Source organism: Manis javanica, chromosome 4 (genome assembly GCF_040802235.1).
Source record: "Manis javanica isolate MJ-LG chromosome 4, MJ_LKY, whole genome shotgun sequence".
Lineage (NCBI taxonomy): Eukaryota > Metazoa > Chordata > Mammalia > Pholidota > Manidae > Manis > Manis javanica.
The window spans coordinates 19438917-19463322 of NC_133159.1; the positions used below are offsets into that span (position 1 = coordinate 19438917).

The 24406-nt window shown below is 49.9% G+C and overlaps 2 protein-coding genes and 1 long non-coding RNA gene across 8 annotated transcripts; 1 reads left to right on the plus strand and 2 right to left on the minus strand.

Annotated features, from left to right (window-relative positions):
• Positions 1–11530: 11530 nt before the first annotated feature.
• LOC140848851 (uncharacterized) lies at positions 11531–13163 on the minus strand. Of its 2 annotated transcripts, none has more exons than XR_012130071.1 (2): positions 12995–13163; positions 11531–12078 (listed from the first exon to the last, which is right to left on the minus strand). It is a non-coding gene; the product is annotated as an uncharacterized lncRNA (long non-coding RNA). The 2 variants fall into 2 exon arrangements; XR_012130072.1 differs by lacking the exon at positions 12995–13163 and adding an exon at positions 12886–12985.
• On the plus strand, positions 11903–19606 carry FAM110D (family with sequence similarity 110 member D). Of its 5 annotated transcripts, none has more exons than XM_037017941.2 (2): positions 11903–12099; positions 17693–19606. In XM_037017941.2, the coding sequence occupies exon 2, from the start codon at positions 17787–17789 to the stop codon at positions 18597–18599; it is 813 nt and encodes a 270-aa protein (XP_036873836.1). In that variant the 5' UTR covers positions 11903–12099; positions 17693–17786; the 3' UTR covers positions 18600–19606. The 5 variants fall into 5 exon arrangements, with proteins under 5 accessions (XP_036873836.1, XP_036873834.2, XP_036873835.1 ...); XM_037017939.2 differs by lacking the exon at positions 11903–12099 and adding an exon at positions 15501–15889 and having other exon boundaries at positions 17819–19606; XM_037017940.2 differs by lacking the exon at positions 11903–12099 and adding an exon at positions 15526–15889.
• A 355-nt stretch (positions 19607–19961) lies between these two features.
• On the minus strand, positions 19962–22971 carry C4H1orf232 (chromosome 4 C1orf232 homolog). The gene is made up of 4 exons (XM_037017741.2): positions 22844–22971; positions 21441–21524; positions 21234–21331; positions 19962–20305 (listed from the first exon to the last, which is right to left on the minus strand). Exons 1-4 carry the CDS (start codon positions 22925–22927, stop codon positions 20020–20022), a joined length of 552 nt encoding a protein of 183 aa, XP_036873636.1. The 5' UTR covers positions 22928–22971; the 3' UTR covers positions 19962–20019.
• Positions 22972–24406: the final 1435 nt, after the last annotated feature.

A 24406-nucleotide genomic window follows, 5' to 3' on the forward strand; every position in this document is an offset into this window, starting at 1 on the left:
GAGTGTTAGCTGACCAGGTGATTCGAGAGGTGACCGTAGCAGTGTAGCTGGGGCAGGGGATGAGGCGATCACAGAGAAGAGCATGGCAACAACGGCTGAAACTCTGATGACAAGCAGAGAATTAGACCGCAGTGGTTGGTAACTCTGGCTGCACATTAGGATTTTCACTTGAGGAGGTAAATAAGTGAAACAGAACTGATGACTTCTGCTTCTGGCCATTATGAAGTAACAAAGCCTAGACTTCTCTTCCTGCCTTAAACAATTGAAATGCCAGGCATTGTACAACTAGCAGTGCAGGACAGTGATCCCTGGGAGAAGGAAATCAAATGAGGTAAGCCTCATTTGATTACTTCCTGGAGAGAATCTTTAGGTTGCCACACAAGAAGGGATTTCTAAACTGCGTCCAGCAATTTGCCTGCATTGAGAAGACAGAATTCAGAGTTCAAGAGGCCAAGCCAGTTGGAATTCAGAATATCAGAAAGAGTGGCAACTAAACCAAAAAAAGAGCTCCAGACATTTTCAGAGAGTTTTCTTCACAAAACAGGCTGAGCATTGATCAGTACATGCTTGTGATCAGTGCAGAACTACCTGAGAGCAGGAAAGACCCTCTGAAATGACTGGGCAGAACAGTCCTCAGAGCTCACACCAGGAAGACCTGATATTCCCACTAGTCAAAATGGAAAGAAGTAACCCAACGTTCACAGAAATGCATACATCAGTAGCGAGGCCAACCAAACCAAAGGCTATTCTAAACCTGCCTAACAAAGTGTAAAAGTAAGTCTTGAAAGGATAAATTTTTTTCTAAGTAATATAATGTGCCAGAACAAAGCTCAAAAACAAAAAATTCCAGTCCTCAATAATGTAAAATTCACAGTGTCTGCCATCTAACTTATAAGTATTAGGCATACAAAGAAGCAGGAAAATACAACCCATGATGAAGAGAAAAACCAATAAAAACAGACCTCAGAAATAACACAAATGATAGAATAGTATAAAAAGATATTAAATATACTTTGTATGTATATTTGAAGGTGGAGGAAAGCATGAACATGGTAAGGAGAGAAAATGTAGAATATAAATACATGTTTCAAAGTGAACTTTGAGAGATGAAAAATATAATTACAGAGATAAAAAAATACACAGAAATTAGACATTACAGAAGAAAAGATAGAGACCTTGAAGCTAAACAAAATGAAGCAAAAAGGGGAAAAAAGACTAGAAAAGAGTGAACACTACATTAGACAGCTGTGAAACATCAAGCGGCCTGTATATGTACAAATGGAGTCCCAGAAGAGGAGGAGAGGTTTGGGGACAAAGAAAATATCTGAAAAAATAATGGTCAAAATTTTTCCCCAAATTTGATGAAAATTCCCACAGACTGAAGTGGTTGGCTTAAATTCCCTTATCAGTGTTCAGCAATTTAAAAAGTACAAATTATCAATAAATGAATCCTCAATGATAATGCAAAACAAGCCAGGCCCTTTCTCAGAAAGTCCAGAACCACCTTCTTTTAGTAATTCACCAAAATTACCAACAGAGAAGGAGGAGAGACACCTAGTATATGTTCTGTAGGCCTTTTAGAAAACATGGAGTTGTTCCTTCAGCCACATACCTACGAATCTACAAGAAAGGTGATACTGGGCACTTTGGGCAAAAAGGAATGCTCTACAGGTGTTACCAGAGGAAGCCAGAAGAGTCTGCAAGGTTACCCAGCACACTGCTGGCTTGTTATAAACAAACAAGTTAAGGGCAAGATTCTTGCCAAGAGAATTAATGTACATATTGAATATATGACGACTTCTAAGGACCCAGATAGCTTCCTGAAGCATGTGAAAGAAAATGATCAGAAAAAGAAAAAAGCCAAAGAGAAAGGAACTCAGGCACTGCTGAAGCACCAGCCAGCCTGCTCCACCCAGAGAAGCACACTTTGCGAGAACCAGTAGAAAAGAGCCTGAGCTGCTGGAACCCATTCCCTGTGAGTTCGGGCATGAGAGGTGTAAAAACATAAAAGACCTCTGGACTGTAAAAACGTTTCTCTTGAGTAGAAGTGGGGCATCCCCTCCCCAAAATAAATATTTAAAACAAGCCAAAACAAAGTACAAACAGTATGGTTACATTTTATGTTAATAAAATCTAGAATAAATATGAGAGAAAGCAGACCAGAGGCCGCCTGGGATGGAGTGGGGTAGGCAGTAGGAGGACACATGAACAACGAGCTTGAGGAGACTTTGGGGGATGACGCGTATATTCATGGGTTTCATACATGCATCAGAATTCACCAAATGATGTACTTAAATCTGTGTATTTTATTTTATATCAATTATACTTCAGTAAAGTCATTTAAATTTTAATTTAATGTTAGTTTAAATTTTAATTTAAACTGCTGTCTGGGATCCATCACATATTAGTTCAATGAGAATTTCAGTAGGTAGGGCCCTCACATTAATATTTCTTGTATTAGTAATTCGTACATGAAAACAAGGTAAAATAGTGCCATTGAAAAACAGAATTGGTCACAGTGTGAGATGGGTAGAAAATGTGATGCATAATGTGCGGTAGCTTTCAGATTTGCTTATCTCCAAACACCCAGGAGCACAGGCCCCATTTCAGAACCCCACCCCACACTCAAGGCCTACTTCACCTGCAGACTTCTACCTCATGTTAGAACTTAGCTGTGTCTCTGAGAAACAGAAAGAAGGGGTAATGCATTAAATCATTATTAGGTATCTTATTCTAGGGCAGGGCAACAAAGGCATCCAGGATTGACAGTGGACCTGCTAGAATCATAAGCAAAATTTTATGTGTACATGCATTTTTCCATGGAGACAGTTCATAACATTTAGCAAAAGTCCAAAAGACTACAAACCGCTATTCTAGTCACATGAGGAACCATTGCAGGACAACTCTGGGAGCAGGGTAGATGGGGCGGCTATTGAAAGGAAAAGGATAGACACCAAAGGGACTGGAAAGCTAAGCCACAGATGAGCCCAAGGTGGCTGGAGGTGGTTGATTGTCCCCTGGCCGTGGGCTCTGGTCCTTCTCTCTCTGGCTCCTTTCATGTCTGTGTAGGATATATGGGAGACAGATGAGTCCCAGGGCCTTTCCAAGATGGGAATGCTAATAGACATCCCAAAGGGTTATCACTACAGCACAAGGGCCAATAGGAAATAAATGCTGGCTGGTACTCAGATGGGAGGAGAAATGAAACATCCCTGTATCAGTTCTGGCCCTGGGAAAAGAGGAAAACAAAATCTCCTTTAAGAATTCATAACTTACAAATCAGCTCTCAGGAAATCTGATGTCAAATCACATGGCTTATATAATCATAAAATCCTCAAGAAGAGAACTTTATTGAAAGTGGTACGGGTTAATAGTACCAGCATATTATTGACAGAAATAAATGCAAATTGTCTCTGAAGGAACTCAACATCAACACAGGCCTCAAATACTTCCTACAAATTTCTAGGCAATATGAACAGCTCATGGTAAAAATAACAAAACACACATGGTAGCAAGATACCATGAGTGAGAACAAGTAGAAATTAGAGACAGCAGAAACAGACCTTCAAAGATACTGGAGTCACCAGACACACAACATAAAATAACCTTGTTTAATATGTTTAAAGAAGTAAAAGAGAAGCTTGATACTATGTGGGAACTAGTAAATTTGAAAAAGAACCAAATACAATTTCTGAAAGTGAAAAAATATGCTCATTGGAGTTGAAAACTCAGTAGACAGACTAATCATTAGGTTAGAATTGCTGGGCTAACTGGTGAGACACACAGCCTATGACTGCCAGATGAGCAGAGGTGAAGTTTGGAGATCAATCCCAAAAATGTTTTTTAAAAAAAGGGAGGGGAGGGAAAGTATAACAAATATAATGCACATTACAAATGAGAGAAAAAGCAAAAATATATTAATCTCAATGAATGAGCTCAATTCTCCGGTTCAAAGATAAAGGAGGTCAGACCAAATGAAAGAACAAAATCCAGCAACATTCTGTTTACAAAAGACAGATCTGAAACATCAAACACATTGACAAAGTTTAGAAAAAGAAATACTAGAGGGAAAAAAGATGAAATAATATTAAGGCAAAAAGCCTCACTAGAGATAATAGAGGGTCACTATATAATGATAAAGTTCAATTCATCAGAGAGAGAAAGAGAATATTTCTAAATCAGCGTGCACTTAATAATGGGCCTCAAAATGCAACAGAGAAATGGACAAAACCATTATCCCATAGTGGGATATTTTAACATGCCTCTCTTAGTAATTGATAGATCACATAAACAAAAATTCAGTAAGGACATGGGAGACCGAACCACAAAACTAATAAGCTCTATATGTTCCAGTCATATATTTGTCTATCCCTACTCTCAATATTTCTGTGTCTTGATTTCTGAAGAATTAAATAAATTACCCCTTAATATCATCTTTGGCCACAATAGGTGTCAGTGAGAGCAGCCTGCCATTACTTAACCTGTGACCTTACCAAGTGCAGCCACTTCACCTCTGTGAGGCTGTTACCTCTTCTGAAGAGTGACCATAATAATAAATTATTTGTCCAAGTTGTTTTGCAAACCAAATGAGAATAAGACATATGATAAACTACAAGGAAGACTATAAATGAAAGAATTACTGCTCTTACCGGTTAACTTGTGTTACAAAGCACCAAGTGTCAAGGTAACTGAGCATCGGGGAGGCCACCAGGTGGAAGAGCAGCACCCAGGCGTCCAGGGAGTGCACAGTGATGCGGCAAGAAGGTGGTGCGGACCCGTGGGGTACTGAAGCTGGGAAAGCAGCCCTTGGGTGAAGGCGGAGCAGGAAGGCTTCTTGGATGGCAAAGCCTGCCCTCTGGTGGATGAGCCTGGAATACAATCAGGCTGAGGCATCCCGGGTGTCCCTAGGGGAAACCCCTCCCAGTAAACCATTCTGAGTGGCTACTTGCTTCCTGTAGTCATTGTAGGGTAGGGTAGGATAATTTGAAAGCAAAATTACCATTGTGACCTGCACCTCACAGTACCGAGCTCACCAATCTCAGGGGCCTGTTGGGGCAGTCTCTAAGAAGGAAGAGTTTGACCATAGATCCCGCAGTGCGTCAGGAAACAACGCTGGGCCTAGGCTCCCACCTCCTGGTAACTGTTCTCTTTTTGATCACTAGGGCTGGCAAGGACGGCCTCTCTTAAGTATGGTTGGAACACCAGGAGGCCAAGCGGAGCAGATAACTCAGGGTCCAGGCCCATTATAGCAGAAAGTTTTATTCTCACTGTCTCCCAAAGGCATTTCAAGATTATCAAGGCGCTGGAACTAGTGGGTGCTTAATATTGTTTGCAGAACAAATGTTGGAAGGAGGAGGTGGGAAAGGGAGCCTGAAGTCAAATAGAATAGAAAGAGATGTGCTGGGGGAGCTGCTCAGAAATCCCTGCAGGCGGCTTGGGACCTCTGCCTGGGATCTCCAAGGGTAACGGGAAAGAGGTGGAATTGTCCTGGGGACCGGGTCTGTCCCGAGGGTATTACATTGCTCAGTTCCCTGAAAGCAGATGCTGAGACAGAGCTTGGGGTCCAAGGTGTTTATTAGGTAACAACTCCTGTGAAGGAAGGGGCAGGAACCAAGCCTGGGCAGAGGAAGAAGCTGAGCTACAAGGCAGGCCTGGCACAGCCTCGCTCTACAACCCTCACAGGACAGTGAGGATTGGCAGTCGGTGTCTTGTTTCAGGCTAGAATGGCCAGACCTTTATACCCCACCATTTCCAGTCACTAGATACAGGCTGCCTTGGAAGGGCGCGACCTTGGGTGAGAGGGGTCCCAGCCACTGAGGCTGACCCCTGAAGGGGGAGGCAGCTGTGGGCCTTTCTTGAAAGTTGGTGTCTCCCACAAACCACCCTGCTGCTGCTCCAATCTGCTTCCCCAGCTACATCCAAGGAGCAGTTCCTTCAGGAGCCCACTGCCCTCTTCCTGAGGGAGGCTGGACAAAAGACTGCTCGCGGGAGGAACGACAGCCCCACCACTGCGAATGGGCCTGGGGCTGCAGTAGATTCTCATCATCTCCCTCCCCCTCCGTCCATTTCAGATGCCCCTCCACCTCAGCGACCACCTCTGTTACTGTGAGGGCCCCACTTCAGCCCTGCTCACACGGTGGCACAATCCAGACCCTCGTCTTCAAGGAGCCTGCCCCTGGTTACCAGGCCCTTCTCAGACCAGAGTTGCATTTACAGTTACAACTGGGCCAGAGCATACCAAGAAGCACCCAAGTAGATCACACAGGAACCACATTTGTCCCCATCTCCACTAGGCAACAGCATCCACACTCCTACTTACAATCAGGATCAAACAGCCCTGCCAGGACCATGACCCCTCTGCTTGACTGCCCATCCCTGGATACAAGGAGCTCGGAGTACCCAGGAGGCAGACAAAGCTTCTAATTCAGTACAACTCTTTTGGGCAAAAGTGTGCCCCCTTTGAGCACCAGGGCCTCTAGCCCTGCAGAGCCCAGAGGGCAGGGCTGGGGAGCACAGGGTCTCCAGTGGGTTATTAGAGTAACGATAAGTGGGGTCCCTTCTGCCTCCACCCTTTTCTCCTGTTCTCCTATATTCTTCCCTTTGGGAACACAGTGCCACATAAAGGTCATAGAGTCAGCCAGTGATTTGGAGCCAGTGTTGCCCAAGAGTGTCCCACTTCGGGCCAAATGGCCAGGCCTTTATATCCTCAACTGAGGCAGGGCCTCAATTACCAGATGTGGGCCACCCCAAGAAGGACAAGACCTCGGGTAAAGGGGCTCTTAGCAGCTGAGGCAACCCTGAAGGAGGTGACGGCCACAGGCAGCCGGCTGACCACACTGCCTCCAGATGGGGGCAGTAAGCCCTTCCCTGAGGATGCATCGGCAGTGAAGGACCCAGATTATCCACACAGCCTCACCCCCTTGCCAACCTTTTTCCATTAAAATTTGCTCTTCTCACAGACCCAAGATGACCAGAATAGTTCTGAGAATCACATCGAAGGTCATCAAGACGAGGAAAAGGGCCATTTCTTCCTGTCTCCTTGAGAACAAGGAAACCTTTCCTAGGACCCTGCAGCAGACGTTCCCTCATGTTTCACTGGAAACATGAAACCAGGAAAGGAAATTGTATGGTTTTGGAAGGCCTTCTGGGACCCAAAGTTTGTATCACTCTGGTCCCAAGACCCAGCCTCTCAAGAGAGCCTCTCTAGTCCTCTCCACAGTCTCTTCAGTGTTTCTTCAAACTCCATTCATGAAACAAAGGTATTGAGTACCCACTAAGTACAGGGCACTGATCCAGGTGCTTGGGACACATCAGTGATCAAAACAAAGATCCCTGCCTTCATTGGACTTACATTCTAGCAGGGGAGATATTTATGAGGATTAATAAATTATTTAGTATGTTAGAATGTAGTAAGTTTTGAAAAAATTAAAGAGCTGCAAATATTAAGTAGAGTGGGGTGAAGAGGACTGGGAATCCTGCAGAAAGGGGCTGAAATTATGAACTGAAGTGGTCAGGGTAGATCTCACTGGGGTGGGATTTAAACAAAGTCTTACAGGCAGTGAAGGAGTTAGCACAGTGGGGAGCTAAAGGAAAGGCATTCCAGGCAGAGAGGCAAAGGCCCTGTGGTAGACAGGGTCAGTGTGTTGTAGGAACTGGCAAGGAGGCCAGAAGTACCCAGGGCAAAGAGCGGGGAGAGTCTGAGTAAGGCCTGAGAGCTAACAGGGCCTGTGAGTAGTCTTGCAAGCCACTGAGGACTTTGGCTTTCATGGAGTGAAATGGGGAGCCTTTTTCAGGGATTTGAGCAGAGAAGTGGACATGATTGACTTCTTTTTTAGTATTAGTATTGAAGTATAGCTGATATCCAATATTACATTAGTTTCAAGTATACAACATAGTGATTCAACAGTTATATACATTATTAAATCCTCACCCCAACTAGTGTATTTACTGTCAACATAGAAAAATGCTACAGAACTATTGCCTGTATTCTCTAGGCTGTATTTTTATCACCATGACTAATTTATATTATGTCTGAGATTTTGTGTCTCTTTATCCCCATAATCTCTTTCCCCCACCCTCACCCATGGTAACCACCAGTCACATCTCAGTGTCTACGAGTCTACAGTTGTTTGGTTCATTTTGTTTTGATTTTATTTTAGATCTCACATATCAGTGAAATTATATGGTATTTGTCTTTCTCCAGTTCTGTTTTTAAAGGATTGGTCTTGCTGGTGGGTTGAGATGAACTATTAGGGGTGAGGTTAGGAGAAGGGAGACTTAGAGGCTTTTGCAATAATCCAGGCAAGAGATGATGGTTTGGACAAGTGTGTAGCAGTGGAGTGGGACAGAGTGACCTACATCTGGATGTATTATGAAAATAGAGCCAACAGGTGTTGCTGAGGGATTCAATGTGGAATGTGAAAGAAAGAGAGATGTCCAAGATTACTTCAAGGCTTTGGAAGGAGGCTGAGATGGAGAATGATCAACTGAGGTGAGGCCTTGGAAGAAATGTGAGGAGACAGGAGATAGATCAGTAATTTTGTTTTGGACATGTTGAATCTTGGGTTTCCAGATATTAGCATCAGTTCAAAGTCAATGTCTAATAATTCCTAAAAGGCTGGAGTTTCGCTTCCCCACTCCATAGGGGAAGATTTCTTGTACAATGCCTGTGGCAGTGCTACAAGGTCCTTCCTTAAGGGACCTGGCCTCCTATTCAATCAGGACTTCAGGTCTGTGAACTAGCTTAGGTCTGAAAATGAGCCAAAAGGCTGAGATAGACTTTTGACAATTCAAGTTAGACTTCTGGACAAAAGACATGGAGGTTTTTCTGTCATATAATTCAATAACATTTAATAAGCGGCTCATCTATTCCATTCCTAGGGACACTCTGTTCAAAGGTCCCTGCAAGTCAAAGCACTATGATGATCACCTCTCCATGTTACTGTGAGGGCCCCACTTCAGCCCTGCAACTTGGTCTCTGCCCCTCTAAAGCCCCATCATCCTCAGTGAAATCAGGGAGCTCACCTTCCAATATTACCTAACCTACAAAGGCCCCACCATAACATTTTTCAAGGATATTGAAGTTACTACCACTAATGCTTTTCTCAACACCTTGGTAAGAAACAACCCTCTGAGCCCTCTTGCAGAAAGTACTTGGTGGGATTAGGGAGCATGCGATAAATCGTCAATATTCCTGTCTTCTTAAATGTTAGATGCAATAACCAGGAAAATACTGGTATCTCAACCTCACTGAATAGAGTTCATTTACTTTTGGCCCACCAACCAAGCAAGCTGTTCGAGATACTTTCAGCTGCACTGGATAACACATTAAGTGTATAATCTCTAGTAAGGACACTCCAGTCAATAAAATCAGCCTGCCCCTGGGTTATCTTTTTTCCTCCTTGACTCCACCCAGATCTACTAAACTAGATTTTCTGAGGCCAGAGGCCTGGCATCTGTCTTGCTAAGAAGCTCCCCAGGGAAATTTTATATAGCCAACTGGAATCCACCAGAGAATAGCATTGGGAACCACTGATCTAATCCTCAGATCAGACTCTAAGGCTCAAGAAAGAAAGTGACTTGTTCCTGACCAAGGTGAGTTCATGTCAAAGTCAGGAACCAGACCTTTGGTCCCCTGACTTCTTATGGGAATTTCTCCTGCTCTTCCAGGCCAGCTTTGCAACAAACCTGAGGATCTTTGGTCAGCATTTTTGAAAAATGAGTGTGGAGGCGGGTCAGGATGGTGAGCAAACGGTGGCTTCAATGCTCAGTGCTACAGGCCTGTGATGACTGTGACCATAGCTTTGGAGAGAATGATGTGTCTCCTTCCTATTTATTCTGATTGTCAGTGACTGAAAAATCAACTGAACAGGGTTAAGCCAACAGGAAATACATTGGCTTGCCGACTGTAAAGACTATGTGCAGGTCTGCTGTAGACATGAGCGGACACACAGGCTCTCCTCGGGGTCTCTGACTCTCACTGCCACTTCCTCTCTGCTGACTCAGTCTTCAGGAAACTGGACTCTCGGGGCTCTGTCTTCCCAGGTTCCTGCACAGCAGGGAAGAGAGAAAAGCTGTCTCAACAGTCCCAGCAAAAGTCTCATCAGCTATAACTGAGTTGCATGTCCATCTTTAAATGAAGCCCTGAGGCCAGAGAAATGTGATAGGCTTTTTGACTCAGGCCTAGGTCATTACCCTGCTTTGGGGAGCACAAGGATGAAAAACGTGGCCAAGGTGAGGGTAAGATTGATAGAAGAAAGATGAGTGATAGCTGAGTGGCAAAAACCACCAGTATTCACAGTGCTGGAATGGTGGCTCTGACAACAACCGGGAGAAGGCGGCAGTTATAATCCAAGAGTAACACTATGGTGTTAGCTACAATGCTACGGTGGTATGAGAGACGATGGTGCTAACACCCATCTTTCGGGTCTGCTCAGCCCTCAATCTCTATTTCCCTGGGAATCGCCCTCCTCAAATATAAAAGGGTAGGTTCCTATAGCCAGGGATACTCGGTGTGACACAACACTTCCCTGGCCATGGCTCAGTGCCCCTTAGAACTGGAGAGAGGGATCCCTTCCCTTAAAAGGCCCCTGATATCAACAGCACCCCAAAAGGCATTTATTAGAGACCATATGGGCATTTGTCACTCAGGACCCAGTACTCAGGGCTGAATAGTATAAGCTGTAGTCCCCAACATCTGCTCTCATGCCAGCTCCAGAGAGACAAATGCCTCTCCACGTCCCTGGCCCTGTGTGCTTGTAACAAAATGCTGCATCCAAATGCCACGGAGGTTTGAGCTGTCTACTGACACTGCAGACAGCCACTGGTGGGAGTATGGAGAACACAGAGTGAGGAACGCACTTAGGTAAGAGAAAGGACAAATTAATTAACTTGTCAAATCCTTCCTCTCAGAGAGCATGAATGCACAAGGAAGTATTGTTTCCCAGCAGATGCTGAGCATCCATTTTCTTGCTTCACTTTGTGTTCCCAGTTGTAGCATGGCACTTGCATTAGTGGCGTGTGATGGCTGAGGAACATTCTGAAAGTTAAACAATGGATTTTGCTCTTACATGTGTAAATGGAGTCTAGGCATAATATGCAAGTACCATGGTGCCAATTCTTAACTGTTATATGTTAGACATTGTTCTATGAGATGGTGAGAATTGTGAGATAAGTGAGATTTGTATGATGCCATTACATATATTCTGCATTAAGGATAATTTCTCATGTACACCTCATTCAAATGTTTGAAAATGCTATGTAACATTCATAATCTCTAAATTTAAATATTGATATAAGAATTTTATTTTCAGTTCTGTTTGCTAGTACCTCAGCAGAGTAAAGTTTCACCAAACTGAAATTTAAAAAAACGAAAGTAAAAAAAACCCACAACATACTGGACAGGTCTGCTTATGCATTATTGGCAGTAGACTACATATTATGTGAAACTTTTCATTATAGCAACATGACTGGTAATTTTGCAGAAATTAAGGCAAGAAAAATACATTTTATGGAATAAAAATGTAATAAATTATGAATTAGTCACATCTTTATTTCCTTATTCATCCAACATGGCTGGCTAGCCCTTTAACAAAACACCCACACAGGCTCCGCAATAATTACATTCAGTCATCTTGGATATTTTGATGACATTCTCTATGTAAAAAATCAAGCCATACTTTTCAACCTGTAGTTATGAAGGTATAATTATCAAGGTAAGACAGATTTCTTGCCCCAGAGTTCCGTGAGAAACCTGTTTCTTCTCCCTGTGTTCCCCTAATTTACTTAATCCACCTACGTTGGATGTTTTTTGTGCCTTGACCTCGGCCTGGAGGCGCCCTGATGAAGACAACGGTGGAGGGGGGTGACGCTGGAGATGTTGACGAAGATGTGGTGACATGAAGGGAGCGAGGACTGCAGTTGGGGCTGCCCCCATCCAGTCCTTGCTTCAGGCCGAAAGACTTGAAGTTCCTCCGCGCCGACAGCCAGGCAAGCATCGGGCAGCGAGGGCAGATGCACGCCGCCTGCGGCAGAAGCGGGCCGGCCGGGCGGCTCTGCGGCTCCGACCAGCTCTTCCACCTGCAGGCGGGGGGACCGCGGGTGAGTTACCGCGCCTCTGCGCTTGGCTCCTCACCGCCTTCCCGCGGGGCTGTGCGGGAAGTCGGGGAGGCGCTGAGTGCCCAGCACCTAGCCGGGCGCCCAGCACACAGCACACGCGCGGTGATTGCAGTTGGTTTGGTCGTTCCAGCCAGGCGATAAGCTCTGTGAGAGCAGAAATCCCGTCTCATTCCCGTCGTTCATTAGCAACACGTAGGCGCGCGCGTTGCATGGCACCTTCCCGCCACGACCCCTGCCCTCCTCTGATCCGATCGCCGCCCTGCAGCCCGGGCGCACCGGGCAGCGGCGGCGGCGCCGGGCTCCGCCAGAGGCCGCACCCCTCCGAGGGAGAGGGAGCCAGGCTATTGTTGCGCCTGAGATTCTTTCCGAAACGGAAAGCCGTGAACAGGAGGACGGCAGCTCTCACCCCTGCGGGCGCACACGAGGCGGGGAGGGGCGCCTCCCGGGGGCCGCTGGGCGCTTCCGCCGCCGCGCGGCCCTCCCCCTCGGAACTCTCGTCCTGGCGCCCACCCCCAGCCCCTCACTGGGCCCCCATCTCCCCTGGGCCTCCCGGAGCCCCTTTCTGAGCCTGCCTTTCCTCAGGGCCCCCCTTCTCTGCACCCCCTCTTCTAAGCACTCCTGAGTCACCCCCTCAGGCCCCCAGCCACTTGCCCTCTCTGAGACCCTGGCTCCTGCTGCCCTCGTGGTCTACTGTTGTTACCGTCCCTCCTCCCCTTCACTCCAGCCTCCCATCCACCCCTGTCAGAAATCCCTTTGGCCCCGACAGACCTTCTCTTTGATAAAGCTCCCACCCCCATGTTCCCGCTCTGTTCATCTTCCTCACAGTAGCACTGCTGTCACTTGTGCTCAGTCCTTCATGCCTCTGCATGCCACTCACCTCACACCCAAAACAAGCAGGCCTAGCTCCCGAGAGCAAAAACCATGTCTGACCCGTCTGCTGACCCCACAGCACACAGCAGTGTTCAAAATGATTTGTCCATGGCAGCTGAGAGGGAAATTGTGGGATCAGAAAAAAAACGACTGAGGCCAAAGGTGGCAGGAATGTGTTGGTGGAGCACAAGGGCTAAAGAGCAGATTCATCTAACGTTTACAAGCACCTTGAGGTGCCAGGTGCTTTCTCAGTCAGCGCTTCCTTGTGCCACACAAGAGCTGGGTCTTATCACTCCCATTTTACACAGAAGGAAACTCAGGGTAAGTTCTTGCCAGAGGTCCCATAGCCAGTGAGTGGTGAAACCAGGATTAGAATCCAAGGCAGGGCTGAGGTATTGGATGGCTGTGGCAAGAGGGCTGTGGCTAGCTGGTATGGGAGGTGGCATGTTTCTCGTCTCTGACAATGTGGTCTGGGGTCTGAGGCTGGATCTGTAGGGCCTCCCTGACCCGCCTCATTATTCCCAGCACTGACCAGAGCTGCTCTCTCACCCTCCCTCCACCCACTCCTGGAAGGAGCCAATTGAGACTCAGGCCCATTACGATCATCCTCAAAGTGATCCGGGAATGAGCTCGGAAACAGGAAAATAACATGTCTCAGATTTGATCTCCCCACTGGTCTGAGGTCCTGGCTCTGGAGCTGGAAGGAGCCACTTTAAGGATCTCCCTGGGGTCCCATGACCAGAAAGATAAATGATCTGGTTGGAGATAAGTGTGACCAAGAGCCAGGCAGGCCAGCAGCTGTAGCTCCTCCTCATTATCTACCCCCTCCCGCTGACTCTTTCGGGGCTTTCTCACCCAGAAAGCTAATCCAGTTCGACCTCTCCTCCATGACCCTGCTTGGCATCGTGGGACAGGAACTATCACCTGCTCAGCTTGGGAGCTCCTGAGAATACGCTACACTCCTTGACCATCTCCCACCTCAATCTCCTGAGGGCAGAGCTCTGTCTGCCCTGCCTCCGACTGGGAACTCTTGGGACTGGGGCTTTCTCCCCTACCTACTGAGCGCTCCTGCGGGGAGGCTGGGTCACCCTCAGTAGACCACCGGCTGCCGCAGGGCAGCACCTGTGTTCCACTCTGATTCCCTTTTCTGTAGCCCAGCCTCTCTCCTGGGTCCCCAGAACAGCACTGAGAAGGTCCTCTGCCTGCCCTTCCGTCCAACCCAGATGCTCTTTTAAGACCAAAGGGTTGGGGGTGGTATCTGGAGTCAGACACAACAGCCCCATCCTCCCCCTCCTTCACAGGCCAGGTTTCCTGCCATTGACAGCATCCCAGCTTGGCTCTGCCCAGCCTCCATATTTAACCCCTTTGTGACCAGATCTCAGGGCTATCCGCCTGCACCCCTAACCTGAAATTGAATGAAAGTATCTATATCACTGGCTTGTTTTGAGGATTACATATGTTAACTATTGCGTGAAGCACTCAGAACAGAGCCTAGATGTATTATTCTCTCAGCAAAAGTTAGCTACTGGCTCTAATGGTGTGAACTTGAATTAGTCAGTTCATCCCTCGTAGTCTGTCTCCTCAGCTCTCAATGGGGGAAATAATAAAACCTACTCCCCAAAGATTGTCCTGGGGATGAATTGTGATAATGTACATGAAAACATTTTGTAAAGTGCTGTAGCAATGCAATATGGAATTCTCATGGACAAAACAAAAACACCTCCCTTTAGGTAATAAAGATCTCTTACCAGCAAATTTGGGCCTCTCAGCTGTCAGACAGATCACCTTACTTGAAAGGAGGAGGATGCGCTGGGAAGAGTAGATTTGGTGTTGGACTTTGGCAAAATCCCATCCTCTTTCCTTACCTATCAAATTGGGTGGTCACCCTAATGGGCCCCCTGTCTAGGGTCCTTGGGAGGGACAAAGGAGGTCAGAGAGCACAGGTGTGAATGTGCTTTGCAAACATTAAAAAGTGCTAGAAGGAGGGGAAGGGATTTGTGGAAAGTGGCCAGCTAGAAGGGGTGGGAACCCTTGGCAGGGGCTTTGTTTTTGAGTTCTGGGTGAGGAGCTCCCCCAGCACCAGCATTGTGGGGACAGGGCCCTGTCTCGAGACATGAAGTATCAGATAAGAAACTGTGCCAGCTCTCAAGTCTCCAGTGGGAGCAGAGGAGGAAGGAGGCCAAGGGACCCAGACTTAGCCCCACAATCATCCCTGTATTGCCCTTTCACCAGCCATCAGAGGACCTTGGGCAGAGGAACCTCCAATGGGCTCCCAGGTGACCTTCATGCCAAGACTTGCTGGGACAGGCTCAAACTGTACATCTGCAGCACCATGTCCCCACCCTTAGGCTGCAGATTCCTGGCCTCACCCTTAGGGAGAGGAGGCTTGACACCATCCATGTACCCAGATCAGGACAGGTCTAAACCTGCTACAGAGGGGCAGAAGTACCATCAACTAGAACCCTGCTCTGCCTGCCCATTCTAAACAAGCAGATATGCCAAGGCCCAGCAGAGGGGCCGACCCCACAGGGAGAGCCTGTCTCTCAAGGAAGCCTGGGAATCAGGAGACCTCGCTTGGGGTCCTGGCTGTGCCCAAGCTCACCGTGTCTCTGTGCAAATCATTTAACCTGTTAGGGCCTGTGTGAACCTCTGTAAAATAAAGGAGCTGGATCTGGTCAAAGGTCCTCTCCAGTACTAAGACTGTGACCAGGAAGGAGTTAACCAGAGGCCAGGCTCTGGGTCAGGAAGGCGAGGGTTAACCTGGGGGGTGGAGGCTGTCTCGGCTTTTCCTGTGGAGAATGAGGTTTGGCGGACACCAAAGTTACTTCCAGTCCCTGTTGTCCGTCCTGCCCTCGGTCTGGCCCTTCCCAGGGACCCCTGCATTCGTCCTTCCTACACAGAGGTGAGTGCATCCTGAGCCCAGGGCAAGGGAGGGAGGGCACCCAGGGACCCAAGGGCAGGGAGGCTGATACCAAACCAGGGAGCACAGTCGCCCAGTCCGTGTCCAGAGCTGAAGCCTTGGGCAGAGCTCAGACCACTAACCCTGGGGCTGGGAGAAGGTGGGCGAAGGCATAGAGGGCAAAGGATGCCTGCAGGGTTTCTAGCATGGAACATCTGTGGCCCGGCATCGAGGCCAGCCCAACAGGCCGGGAAGAGGCAGTGGACAGCAGACTATTTTGGTCCCTGTGTTTAGGGACTTTTTATAGCCTCGCCGCTCAGGCCTGGGAAAAGGAGGGGAAAGGAGGGTTCCTATGAGGTCAAGCAAGCACAGCGTCCTCCTGGGACCTTGGAATCTGACCCATTGCCTCTTATAGTCCTTGGGAGCCAGGAAGGAGGGCACTGCCAGGCTGATGTACGAGATACTAGATGGATGTGAGTGTACAAGTGTGTTCTGTGCATGTGTGGTGTGTATGTTAAGTGTCCTTGTGCAGAAAGCTGAACAGGTTGCACTGGGTGGGTGGGGTTGGCAGGGTCCCTGCCCCAAGGCCCTTCACTGGGGCTCCCATCCCACAATCCCTGGCAAGTTCTGTTCTTTTGTTGCCTCCAGACCCAAGGTCCCCTCAGCCCGGAGAACAGCTGTGTCCCTCTAAGCTGAATGGTGGATGGGGGGAGTAGGGGACAGGGGTGGGGTGGGGTATGCTGAGCCGTGGGTGGCCCATTCTGTTACTGCCAACAGAACTGTCAGCTCTTGATTTATAACCCCTCTTGGCCCCCTTCCCCAGCAGAAGAGAGATAGGGAAGGGTCACAGGGGTTTCAGGATGAGAAGGGGCCAGAGACCCTGAGGGCATATTTTCCCTGAGGGAGTGCAGGTTATTGGGAAGAATTAGTGGAAGGAACTTTTCAGTGAGGCAAGGGGCCTATCTCTAACGGAAATTGCTTGATTTTTATAGCAGGAATTGAGGGAAGTTCCGACAGGGAAGTGAGAGATGCAGTCTGAACTAGTTCTGGATGGCAGGGCAAGAGACCCGGGTTCCAGTCCCAGTCTGTAACTCCCATTAAGACCTGAGCAAGCTCCCTCCTTTCTGGGCCAGTCTCCTTTTCTATGAAATGGAAGCACCGAAGTAGACAAGCTTTGTTTGTCTATGTTTACAGAGGAAAACTTTCAGTGGGCATTCTGGAATCCCCTTGGTGGGGGCACAGAGTCAGTGGCAGGTAACTGGCTGACAGGACCTGCTGACTACCTCCCTCTCCTTCCCCAGTGATCCCCCTGGGCCTGGGCAGGGCAGCTGGCTGCAAGTACTGGTGGCTCCTACCCTGTGGTTCCATCCTTGACCTTGGTGCTTGGGGGAGGGAAGGGTGGGTCCTGCTGGAGCTGCCTGTGGCTGGGAAGCCTCCTTGTCTTGGAGTCAAAGTTGCTGGGTTGGGAAGAGGTATTTTTTCCGGTTAAGGCCACTTTCGGGAATTGAGCTGGGGCCCAGCCCTATTTCCTTTCCCAAGTGTCCTGCTTGCTGATGGTTGCTTGGCATGGCCCTGTGGCCAGACTGGAGCATCCTCAAAGGGGCAAATATTTTTGGGTAGCCAGGGAGACCCCCTCCCCAGTGTCTTTGAGGGATGGGGGAAAGGATAGCCTGAGCTTCTGCCCCCTGGACATGGCACCTGCTGACCGGTGGGGGAGGGGCATCTTCTGAACCTATTCCTAGGAATGCCTGCAGGGGAGGTGCAGGGGCATCTACTCTCTCCCTGACCATTCCTCTTTCCTGGCAGGTCCCAGGGAGCCCCAACCAATTGCTCTTGGCTCCTCAACTAGCTGCCTACCTTCAGTGGCGTATGGGGTATTGTCCTACCCAGCTCTCCTAAGATGCTTCTGGCCTCTCCTTCCACCCCGTCCAGAGGACGGACCCCCAGCGCAGTGGAGCGCCTGGAGGCCGACAAAGCCAAATATGTCAAGACTCACCAAGTGATAGCGCGACGCCAGGAGCCAGCTCTCCGCGGGGGACCTGGGCCACTCACCCCGCACACCTGCAACGAGCTGGGGCCCCCCGCATCACCCAGGACACCCAGACCCACCCGCCGGAGCAGTGGCAGGCGGCTACCAAGGCCTGACTCCCTCATATTCTACCGCCAGAAGCGGGACTGCAAGGTTTTGGTGAACAAAGAGAACGCCAAGGGCCAGGGACTGGTGCGGCGCCTCTTCCTGGGCGCCCCCCGAGACGCCGCCTCGAGCAGCCCTGGACCAACGGAGCGACCCGCGACTCCTGGGAGTTGGGCTGCACCCCAAGATGCCCCGGAAGGGGTGGGAAAGCGGGCGCTGTGTCCCACGTGCTCGCTGCCCCTGTCGGAGAAGGAGCGCTTTTTCAACTACTGCGGCCTGGAGCGAGCGCTAGTAGAGGTGCTGGGCGCCGAGCGCTTCTCCCCGCAGAGCTGGGGCGCCGACGCCAGCCCCCAGCCCGGGACGTCGCCGCCTCCTGGCTCCGAGGACGCTAGTGACTGGACGCCCAGCGACGGCGGCGCGGATCGCGCGGACGCTGCGGGCGGCGGCGGTTCCGCAGCCGCGGGCTCTGCGCGGGACGGGCGCCCCCCGGTGTCCGTGGTGGAGCGCAACGCGCGCGTCATCCAGTGGTTGTACGGCTGCCAGCGCGCCCGCGGCTCGCCGCGCGAGTCCGAGGTGTGACTGCGGCGGCCCGGGAGCTGGCTCCCAGAGAATCAGGGGTCCTGACAGGGGCAAGAAGCGAGCGCGGGGCTGGACCTGAGCACGGGCAAGGGCGCCCTGTCTCTGAAGCGCCGGGTGTGTTAGAAAGCCCTTCCTTTTGAATCTCTGTTTCCCCACGTGAACCTTGGAAAGGTGGGACAAAATTATCTCGAGGTCTTTCCCAGCACAGGCAGTGGAAAGGGAGGGGGCGGCCTCTGCGCCCCTGTGGAGACCAGGTCTGGGGAGTGAAGACAGGTGGGAGAAAAGAGAATCTGCTGAATAATAAAAGAAAACGTTATGTAAAGGAGTCACGAGGTTGGATTAGAGAGCCGACCGATGGGGAAGGGAGCGAAGCGAGTTTGCGTTTAGCGCATAGGTTTCGGAGTGTGGGTTCCAGGCTAACTCTGTGACCCTGGACAAGCTCTAACCTCCCAGGAGCGCAGCTGCATCCCTTGTGCATAAAAGTATTTCCGATGTGGTCATAAAGCACATAACAAAATGGTCGGTTTACAGAAAGTACTCATTAAATAGTAGCTGTTATGACCACTATGGAATTAGTATTAACACTGTTATGGCCATTCTGGGGAGGGGATGTGCTCCAGAAATCTGGGGTCCACCTCACCTATCCGGAAAAGGCCCCCTTTCCTGGAGCTTTGCTGTCCAACTTTGGTTATGAAAGGGTGGATGTGGAGGATTCAGAATTGAGGACAATAAGGGAAGGAACCCTTCAAACTAGGATTTTGCCACCTGCAGCCTCACATCCTGCCACTATCTTCCTTTCCCTCAAAGACACACAAGGTCACCTGTTTTCCTCACATGTTCACACCTCTTAAGTCTTGTCATTGTCCTCTCCCTTTGCCTGGATTACCCTCCCCTTTCTCTCCACTCATCCTTCTAAGATTACGTATATTCGTTCCCCCTCAGGAATTCCTGAAGTCCCCAGTCGGCCTCATCAATTCCGAGCTTCCAAATACAGCCTTATTTTTGTGCCTCGACTTGTCTGTCACCTTATGTGGGACCCGCCTGCAGTCTGAGTTCCCTTGCTAGTCTGACCTTCCCCTAGTACAGGGGCGGTGCACAAAGCAGAGCCACAGGCAATGTTTGTCTAATTAGGGGCTGGATAGGGCAATGGGGCCTGTCCTCTGGGGTTCCCCAGATTCCTGGAGAGTTGTACCCTAAATCGAACACAATCTATCCCGATACCCAGGCTGTCTCTGGTCTTTTTCTCCCTGTATGTTTGTGGGGAAAGGTGAGGACCTCTCCAGGTGGACCCCGCCCTGAGGTTGCCCACCCGAAAGCTGTCTTCCTAGCTGTCGGAACAAAAGCACGCGATCACACGGACTGTCGGCCTAGGGTTTTTATAGGGGGAGGGGAGGGGCGGACACCCCGTTGGGCAGCCTGGCTAATCGCCCTTGGGCGCAGCCTTCATCCTCATCTCGGCTAGTTTGTGGGTGAGGAGACCCCACTTGAAGCCGGGCACAGCATCGGCCTCCCCCGGATCTGGGCGCTCGGCAGCCTCGTCTGCGACTTCGGGATCCGACCCAGGGGTTGGTTCGGCGCCGCGCAGCACGGACGCCGCCGCCGCCTGCTGCTGCCACCTGCTGGCGAACGCGTCCCAGAATCCCGACCCGCGCCGCTCTGCCTCCGCCGGGGCCTCCGCCTGCGAGGAGGACCGCGCCGCCAGCGGGCTGCGGGAGAGGAGCCGGTCGGGCGCAGGCGGAGAGGCCCCGGGAGAGGACGAACAGGAGCAGGCGGGGTCCAGGGACTAGTACTGGAGACAGGGTAGCCTGGGCGGGTCAGGGTAAGAGGTCCGGGAAGAGGGGGTCCGGGAAGAGGGGGCCGGGATCGGGATACCAGGGGAAGGGCTATTAAGGAGCGGTGCTGAGGCTGGAGAGGCGCCTCAAGTGTGAGGAAGACTCCTTGGAGCTGGGAGGGAAAGGGGATGATCGTGGGGAGAGAGAATGCAAACACTGGGGCAAGTAGACGGCTAGGTCAGGGGGGTCCTTGGGGAGTGTCAAAAGGGGTGTGTGGCTGGGCAGGAGGAAAGAGCAGAGCTGGGGTGTGCGCCAGAATAGAGGCAGGAGGAAGAGGAGGCCCTAGGTCCCTCCCCCAAACCACCCAGCATCAAAGACTTCCCAAGACAGTGCTTCCTAAAATTGTGTGCCTCTCGTCCTCAGGGGACTTGCTGAAAATATCCATCCCAGGCCTGAAGGATGTTCTGGGAATTTGTGTTTCTCACAAGCTCCCTGCATGATGAGGGTTTACACTAATATTTGGGAACCACTGATCTGGGCCACCCAGATACCTAAAGGTTCTTGCCTCTGTTTCCTGATTCCAGGTAGATGACCCCTCCTTTGTGGGATGGGGAGAGAGAATTCAAAATATGCCTTCTATCGCCTCAATCCCAGCATCTGGTAAAGTCCTTCAAAGATCTAACTTAAACTCCCAGATATGCTGATTTACCCTCTCTCCTGCTGAGAGAAACAGAAACAGCCAGTGGCTGGCTCTCCCCAGCCCTCTGTGGTAAGACAGGCCAGAAAGAAAGGACATGGGAGAAGGGAGACCCCAGGCCCATCCCAGAACATCACCCCCCCCCCAATACACAGACACACATACTGGTCAGCACAGGGCTCTGGTGGCAGCAGCTTGTCCTCATCTTCTTTGTTAAACAGAGATGACATTGTCAGCCAACCTTTCACTCCAACCCCCTGAACCTGGGAGGGAGGAGCTAGAATCAGGGAGAGGCCCCAGCACCACCTCCCAGGACCTCACTGCAGCCTCTGCCAGGCTCCCCAGGGCTGGGATGAAGAATGGAGAACTCACCCGGCGCACCAGCTGTGACATGGCATTGAAAGCCTCTTCGGTAGGTTCTGCTGTCTCAGACTCCACCAACACTGGGTTCCCCCTCTGGGACACAAGACCCCCTCCCAGCGTGAGAGAGGCCCCAGAGGAACCGGACCTCCCTCCCCCACAGCTAGCCCACTTCACAAACCCTGGGGACCACAACCCCCACAGAACTAAACACATGCCTAGTTCCCTCACACCCTCCATAAATGCATACAGGTAGATGACTACACAAAGCTGCCAGTCACATACAGTACCTGTATGGTAGTCCCTATGGTCCCCTTGAGCACACATGCCTGCCTGCCCCCAAACACATCCATACACACCCAAAAACAGGCACACAAGGGCATATATGATGATGTAGACATACACCTGTATATGAACATGCCTCCACATGGCTACACTCTTCACCTGTTCATAAATGTACATGATGTGAGGCACCTATACAAGGATACATACACATACACCTGTACACTTACACAACTGCAGACAGACGCACAGAGGCCCACCCACAGCACACTGAACCTCTCCACCCATCCACAGACACCGAGACACAGATGTATACACACGCATGCACCATGTAAACAACACCTACAAATGTCTTCACGAGGCACACAGGCAGAGGCTTCTGCCCAAAATGTACATACCTGGAAATACTTATACCCAGTTTACACCTACACATATGCCTTCCCTGGATTCCACACAGGCAGCAATCCTAATACTGACACACAGATATTTCTACACAAGCCCAATTTGGACACCAATCTCTCTAGACATACACTTGCTCACACACACACATACACACTCACATGCATGCCCCACAGAACTAGTTCCTGCTCCTGCCACATATATTTGCACGACTGTTGATGTAAGACTGCTCCCAATTTCAGAGCCTTTGATTTTTTAAATGTCTGGACAAACATGGTCCAAGTATGGATCTGACCTGATGCTGCTATAGTGACCCTCTGGGTGCAAGTGCCACTTCCCCTACTCTAGGACCAGGGGGATCACTTCCTCTTAAGGCAAGCCATTTCACTTCTGCTCAGCTCTGGCCATTAGAAAGTTGTGGCAAGCTGAGTGTACCCCATGTGGCTACTGTTTCACTACTCCTAGAAGGATTTATCCCATCTGGCAGCCCTTAAAAGAGACACTGACCCCCTCCTCCAATGGCCCCCAAGTCTTCTCTTATTCCTCAGTTTTCTTGAGTATCGTGGCTTTCTGACATTGTACCATGCCATCTGTCTTCCCTGAATGTACTAATTGCTTCTGCACAAGTGTGCCTTTCTCTCTCAAAGCCTGTTCCTTCCTTACCCTACATTGTACCTTTTACTCCTGCTGCCCCTCCACCCGTGCCCTACCCAGCATGCATGGATTTTACCCACCTCCTCTGCCAGTCCCTCCTCAGATTCCCCACTCAGAGTCTGTAGCACTTTGGACTTATAGGTTTTCCAGAAGGCCTGGTTCATAGTTGCAAGGGAAATGGGCCTGACACCAGGCACAGGAAGGTGGTGACTCCGTGGGCACCCAGTGGGTCTGTCTCCAGAAACTTGGTGAGGCTAAGAGCCTGTCCCAGGGATCAGGTGACTTCATTAAAGATGCACCAGCCTCCCTAGCTGGCACAGTGCCCAGCAGGTAAACCTGAGACAAAGGAGTCTGGGGTGGGGGCAAGATAGAGCCAGCTTCTGTGTCCCCCTTGTCTTGACCCATATTGGTCAAGAATAATGAAGACATTGCTTTCCATGGAGACCTCCTTCCTGGGCCTAGGAGTACTTGAATTTGATCTCTTGGAATGCTTCCAGAAAAATCCTCTTCCATTCACAAAGTCTATTTACAAAGTCCTTGGGCCCAGGACCCACACTGTTGCCCCTTGACTACAGCCATACCAACTGTGCCCTCAGCAGGGCGCTACCTTGTGTCCCCACTCAGCCTCTGTGAACTGGAGTGGGAAGGTTCCAAAGCCCCCACTTGGTGCCCTGGGCTTACATTTCACTTCTCTGTCTGGGCTGGAAACTGATTCCTTTCCCCAGGGATGCATGTGCCTGTCTCCCTGTTTCCTGGTGATAGGTTCCAAGGAGCTGGAGTCCCTGAATTATTGCTAAGCTCTTCTGGTCAGTCTGGAAGGCACAGCCTCCGATGAATGGGAAAAGGCTCTCTGGCGCTCTCCCCACATCGACCAGGCACACTATACCTAGGCTGTATCTCTGCCTTTGCTGCCAGCCCACACCTGGGAGTCCAGGGCTCAGGGGAAGGGGGCAAAAATGGGCAGTTCTTCTATGAGCACTTCCTCTTCTTGTGAGAGTTGCTGGCAGTCTGACAGGATGCCTGAGCACTGTCGTTCCCGGTTGAACATGTTGATTTCAGTCAAGAGACCAGAGTAAAAAAGCAGCAACGAATTTATTGGGTTAAAGTCAAGGTACACTCTTGGAGACAGGAGAGCAGGCTGTCTGGAAACCATTAGGGTTAGGGTTGGCTTTTCTTTCTAGTAAGATGGCACGAAGTCTTGCCCTGACTCTTTGATTGACAGCTCCAGGTTATATAATATTTTCTTTGTGCACAGACCCCTTACCCATAAGTACCTAAGCGAACCTCATGGCGGGGCCAAAATCAGAATGCTAACTAGATTTAGATGTTATTTTAATGAGGTAGGGTTACTTTGGGGACAAGGCCTTGAGACTTGTGTACTTGCTCTGTAATCAGAGAAGTCCCTGTGGTTCTGGATATCCTGATAAGCTAGTCAGTTTCTGACTGCAGTATTGGGAACTAAGGAGGGCTTCGGGGTTGGTCAGCTCTACCAGCTCTCCTTCTTAGAGCCGTAAGTGGGGAGGGGGTGAGTCCTGAGGAGTGCCCCCACCGATCATGTGACTAGTGGTATGTTAGGCTGTCCATGAGAGCTGTTGCTGTGGAGCTTTTCCAGGAAGGGTTGCTTTCGGTTGAGTCCCAGAGTG

What these genes read in the sequence shown, in the direction of transcription:
- FAM110D (XM_037017939.2), top strand. Translation starts at nt 15,786, where the DNA reads ATGAGGTTTGGCGGACACCAAAGTTACTTCCAGTCCCTGTTGTCCGTC. An exon ending in TTCGTCCTTCCTACACAGAG is followed by an intron (nt 15,890 to 17,818) that starts GTGAGTGCATCC and finishes CACCCCGTCCAG; the next exon opens with AGGACGGACCCCCAGCGCAG.
- C4H1orf232 (XM_037017741.2), bottom strand. Translation starts at nt 22,927, where the DNA reads ATGAACCAGGCCTTCTGGAAAACCTATAAGTCCAAAGTGCTACAGACT. An exon ending in AGGAGGGACTGGCAGAGGAG is followed by an intron (nt 21,525 to 22,843) that starts GTGGGTAAAATC and finishes CTTGTGTCCCAG; the next exon opens with AGGGGGAACCCAGTGTTGGT. An exon ending in TGTCACAGCTGGTGCGCCGG is followed by an intron (nt 21,332 to 21,440) that starts GTGAGTTCTCCA and finishes CCTCCCTCCCAG; the next exon opens with GTTCAGGGGGTTGGAGTGAA.